General features: G+C 32.1%; 1 protein-coding gene across 1 annotated transcript; it reads left to right on the top strand.

Annotated features, from left to right (window-relative positions):
* Positions 1 to 249: 249 nt before the first annotated feature.
* LOC7475118 (uncharacterized) lies at positions 250 to 1,214 on the top strand. The gene is made up of 2 exons (XM_002299719.3): positions 250 to 634; positions 776 to 1,214. The coding sequence occupies exons 1-2, from the start codon at positions 457 to 459 to the stop codon at positions 1,033 to 1,035; spliced, it is 438 nt and encodes a 145-aa protein (XP_002299755.1). The 5' UTR covers positions 250 to 456; the 3' UTR covers positions 1,036 to 1,214.
* Positions 1,215 to 5,483: the final 4,269 nt, after the last annotated feature.

The raw sequence follows: 5,483 nt of genomic DNA, 5'->3' as shown, positions 1-5,483 counted from the left end.
ATATATATATATATATATATATATATAAATTATATTAATATGGATTGTTTTATAATTGTTTTTGATTGATCCAAATTGACTGGAATTAACCCATATAACCCAGGATTTATCCCTTACCCGGTCAACTCCGGACGGTTTGGATAACTATGCCTCACAATTCATACCCCTTTCTACAACTTTTCTGTGTCTTTTCCGTGTGGGTCACAAAAACCAACCCCCAACAATCCCAAATCAACTTAAACACCCTCTCCTCTACTCGTACACCAATCCGAGAAGTCTAGATTCTCACGCTTATAAAATTAACAAATAAATAAACCCCACTTTCCTAGCTCCCATTGTAGAATTTTCCTTCTACTAGGACTACCTACTCTGTTCATATTCTGAAACTCCAATTCTAGTGAGGTTTCTTCTCCTTACAAGTTTCCTTTGCTTCTTGCAGTCTTTGTTTTCCAAAACATGTCATCTAAACTAACCTCACAAGGTGTGGTATTAGCCACAGTCATGGCAGTTTCAAGTACGGTGGTCTTTCTTGCCTTTTCCAAGCAAAAAACGTTGCCCCATCAAGTACTCTCTGAGAGTCGAGATTCCGAATCTCCGACTCCAAGTCAAGACTTACGTTCTTGCTTAAGTACAGGTACATGCATGGGTTTCCTTCTTTCCCCTCACTCTATTTTTTCTTGATAATTGATACTTTCTTGGAAAATTGATACTTTTATGATATTAATCAATCTTCTGGGTGGTATTTGAGTGGCTCGTTTTCTGTTTTGGTGTGTAGAGGGAAAGAGAAAGAAGAAGAGAGTGCAATTTGCAGAGAATGTGAAGAATACAAAAGGGAATGGTGATGAGTACAGAAGGGAGAGGCAGAATCCCTGGATTACTAGGCGAGAGAGAGAGGTTTCGAATACAAGAATGAGCAGAGTTTGCAGAAACGAAATCCAGGGAAATCATGGAATGCCAGAAAATAGGGTTGCTTTGTACAGTGGAATTCTCGTGGACCGTGTACACAAAATGGAATGTTCATATTTATTTCAGTAAATTCTTAATAATTCTTACCTCAACTTGTCCTCTAGAAAATGTGTATATATGAAGGGAGGCTCTGTTATTTTAATGCATCAGAGCCTTTTCCATATTATGGATTTTTTAAGTCGAATTATTGTACAGAAGTTTATGGAGTTCCTGGATTTTTCAATTTTATTAATTTTCTTTTTTAAATATATTGGACCGCTGATACTTTTTTTTGAACGGCTAAAAAAATGACTATTAATTTTTAAAACATTTTATTATTGATGAATATATATTATAGAATAAAGAAAAAGTCAAACTTCAACCTATGTTTAAAGGGTTTTTTTTTTTTTTTGTTTCATCCATAGATTAACAGGTCTTGAGCAACATAGATAGGTCATCTTCTTGCATTATTAATCTAACTGGAAGAAAAAATTTACTTGGAGCCTTCAAGCCTTCACCGAGAAGGAAGGGCTTATTCTATTCAGAACGGTATCTATCTAAAGGTCAATATCTGTGAGAAGCTTCATCTACGAGAAGGTGAGGTCGTCTTTCGCCGCCATACGGTTCCTTTTCAAGCTAGGTTAAAGAGCAATCCAGCAACTATCAGTGCCGGAATTTCTGAGCTGCTACTTAGGCTTTGTCACATGTCTTTAATAATAATAATAATAATAATAATAATAATAATAATAATAATAATAGGTTAGAGTGACGTTTATTGTTTTGACTTGAATCAAGGGAGGGAAATTATAAAATTGAAAGATTGATTATAGGGTCAGTTGTCGTTGATTATAGGGAATTAGGAAAAAGAAAAAAACCCTTGGAAGCCTCAGCAATGACCCCACCGGAGCTGCTTTCTTTGTTGTTGAGGATGATGGTGGTGGAGCTGCCAAATTTACTGCCGTGATTGTGTCAATCACTCAAATGAATATGGATTTTTTCCGTGTTTTTAAAAAAGTTAATTTTTTTATTAAAATTTAATATAATTTGTATGTTTTGAATTATGTGTTGCTGTTAAAAATAATTTTTAAAAAATAAAAAAATATTATTAATATATATTTTGTAAAATAACTTTTACTACATTACCAATAAATTAAAAAAAAGCTAATTATGAGGTGACTGGTAGAAAACAGTGCTAAAAGCATAAATGTGCCAATCTTATTTCGGCTGCTGCCTGGCTTGACAGTGTCTCCACCAGACGTGCTCTTTCCATCAAACACGAGGATTGAAGTTGTAAAACTACTCCTCCCTCCTTGTTGTCAATTATTCAAGTGTAAATGCATAATTATTTAAGATTAAATCCACATCCTTCGTCTAACTACGAACATATCATTTAACCTTGAGAATTCTGTTCTCACAATTTAAGTTGAGATTTGACTCCGAGGACAAGAATGCTGACAAGAGAACCTTTGGCATGATATGATACAAGTCAAAGCAAAATAAATATGTGGGGTGTATACGTGGGAATAGTTCAACTGGTTAAATTCTAGATTTATTCTCTAGAGATTATCAGTTCGAGTCTTATAAATTTTAAGGCAACTGGAGACTTTTATAATTGTTAATTTCAAAACTCGTTAGATTAATTAAGGTATACACAAATTGATTCGAACACTAATATTAATAATAATAAAATAAAAAACCACAGTACGCGTATTTCATGCCAGAACTAGAAGAGAACCTTTGGGAGAACCAAGACCGCCGGCTAATTTGACCACCCCTACTAGACAATTCACATTTCCATGTCTTTCAATTTCATTTTTTATATATTTTTTGTCATTTTCGAAAAATACTTTGAAACGTGTGGATCTACGTTTCCCTCACTCAAAATAGATTAAGTGGCTTGACACGTGTCGTCTAGAAGAACTTTTTTTAATCATGAAGCAATGTATCTACACTAAAAGTTAAATGGTGTTGAGTTATAGCTATCTTTTTATTGCTCACTAAAATATACGTTACTATGGATTGAAATGGCATAATAATGTGGTTATTTTGACTAAAAAAACTTACTATAAATGGGTGAGGTTGTTTTTTCCATAAAATCTATTTAGTATTAAAAAAATTATTGAGGACAGAATGGTTTGTTCAGGTTTTTTTAGGTCTGATGCTAGGGTATGGCATGGTTGCCAGATACCTGGCACAGGGGTCAGGCATGCCTGCAGACCCTATACGCTCAGGTCTGACATTACACATGGTTGTTGTTATTAAATTTAGAAAAAAAATATTCTTACTATTGAAGAAAAACTATAGATTTGATTTGAAGTATAAAATTAAAAACCTATAAGAACTTGAGTCAATAATGTTTAATATTATTATTAATATTATAAATATTATTATTAATATAATTATTAATAATTTGAAAAATAAATATTATTACTATTAAAGAAAAATTATAGATTTGATTTTAAGGATAAAATTAAAAACCTATAAGAACTCAGATCAAATATGTTTAATATTATTATTAATATTATAAATACTATTATAAATATAATTATTAATAAATTTGAAAAACAAATATTATTTCTATCGAATAAAAACCATAAATTTGTTTTGAAAGAATTAAAAACTATAATAACTTAAGTTAGACAAGTTTAATATTATTATTATTATTAGGGGAGCCAGACTCTAGAAACTTGGGTCTAACAGATTCAATTTGAAGGGTAAAATTAAAAATTATTATTGTTGTTGTTGTTGTTAGAATTATTTTTATTGTTAATATTATTATTACTATTACTATTACTATTATTGTTATTATTATTATTATTATTAGGGGAGCCAAACCCAATGGAGCCAGACCCAAGTCCCTAAAATAATAAAAATAATAATATTTATAATAAAAATAATAATATTAAAGTTATCCGATCCAAGTTCTTATAGTTTTTAATCTCTTCAAATTAAATTTATGGTTTTTTTTCAATAGTAATAATTTGTTTTTCAAATTTATTAATAGCAACAACAACAACAATAAGAATAATCATAATAATATCAATAATAATAATAATAATAATTTTTTATTTTTTATTTTACCCTTGAAATCAAATCTATGGTTTTTGTTCAATAGTAAAAATATTTTTAAACAATTATTAATAATTATATTAATAATATTAATAATAATGAAAATTATAATATTTATAATATTATTAAACATGCTTAACCCAAGTTCTTATAATTTTTAATTTCACCATTCAAATCAAATCTATGGTTTCTCTTCAATAGTAATAATATACAAATTTAACAACAACAACAACCACCATGTGTGATGGTAGACCCAAGTGCGGGTCTAGCAGTCCCAGTCGAGTGGGTAGCAGACCCAAGCACACGAGTATGTAGACCCAGGCGCGTAGATCTAGCCCTAGCGCCTACGGTCTTGGAGTCATGTCTAACCCCAATGCTAGGTGTCTGGCAGTCATGTCATTCCCCAGCGCCAGCCAAAGTTACTTGGGCCTGGAAGGTGATGTCATACCTAAGAAACTTGAGTCTCACTCACTAGACCCCAGGAACTTGGGTGTGACATGACTGAACCCTATGAGTTAGGGTCTGACAAAGGTGCTAGATCCAGGTTACTTGAGTCTGGAAGAGGATGTCATACCCAATGAACATGAGTCTTATTGTTGTTGTTGTTGTTGTTAAAATGCATGAGGGCATTAATCCATACCTGATGTACCTATGTATGAATAATAAGTAAAAATGCATGCTAAGCATGCTAAAATTAAACGGACTGAAGCAAACAATCAAATAAACAAAGTTTAGTCCAACTAGACTAGGCGAACCTTAATGGAGTCGCCATCCTATCGCGAGGTGTCGAGCGATGACAACGTCTGCCTCCTGAGAGTGTGTGGAAAGGAAAAGGGTTTTGAGTTTAATAATAAAATTATGATTATAAAGTTCAGGAGTTGCCACTTGGTATTATGGTTTCTAGGAAACATATAGTCCGCGAGAGCCCAGATAAGGGACTACTTGTGCAAAGGAAAAACATATCACTCCTAGTGCACCCTACCTAAGGTAAGCTGCATTGTTGTTTGATTGTTATTCTAAGTCATGTTCATGTTTGTTGGTTTTATCTAAGGTTCAAGGCAAATCTCTCTTCGTGAAGAAGTCTCTACCTTATAAGGTTAAATCCTAATTATTCTAAAGGCTAAATTTTAGCATCGCATTTATTTTTTGTATCTTCAATGTCAATTTGGCTGAATGACCTTCCTTCATGAGAGTCTCTTTCATTAAATAGGATGAATTCTAATTTACATTCCATAAAATCTTCTACTATTAACTATAATCTCGACCTAATTATAGAAAGCTAATTACATTATGATTACACAAATATTTACAGCTGTTTTCTTAATATAAATAACAAATATGTATATGGAAACTAATGATTCTACTGAAAAGGACCATGCTAACATCCCCCCTCAAATTGATGCTGGGTGATCAAGAAGCATCAATTTGCCAACTAGAAACTGATGGCGTTGACGAGGCATTGATTTGGT

The sequence above is a fragment of the Populus trichocarpa genome, chromosome 1 (assembly GCF_000002775.5).
Source record: "Populus trichocarpa isolate Nisqually-1 chromosome 1, P.trichocarpa_v4.1, whole genome shotgun sequence".
NCBI lineage: Eukaryota > Viridiplantae > Streptophyta > Magnoliopsida > Malpighiales > Salicaceae > Populus > Populus trichocarpa.
Note: the sequence above shows the minus strand (reverse complement) of the source record. Positions and strands in the feature narration are given on the sequence as shown.

What these genes read in the sequence shown, in the direction of transcription:
- LOC7475118 (XM_002299719.3), top strand. Translation starts at nt 457, where the DNA reads ATGTCATCTAAACTAACCTCACAAGGTGTGGTATTAGCCACAGTCATG. An exon ending in ACGTTCTTGCTTAAGTACAG is followed by an intron (nt 635 to 775) that starts GTACATGCATGG and finishes TTTGGTGTGTAG; the next exon opens with AGGGAAAGAGAAAGAAGAAG.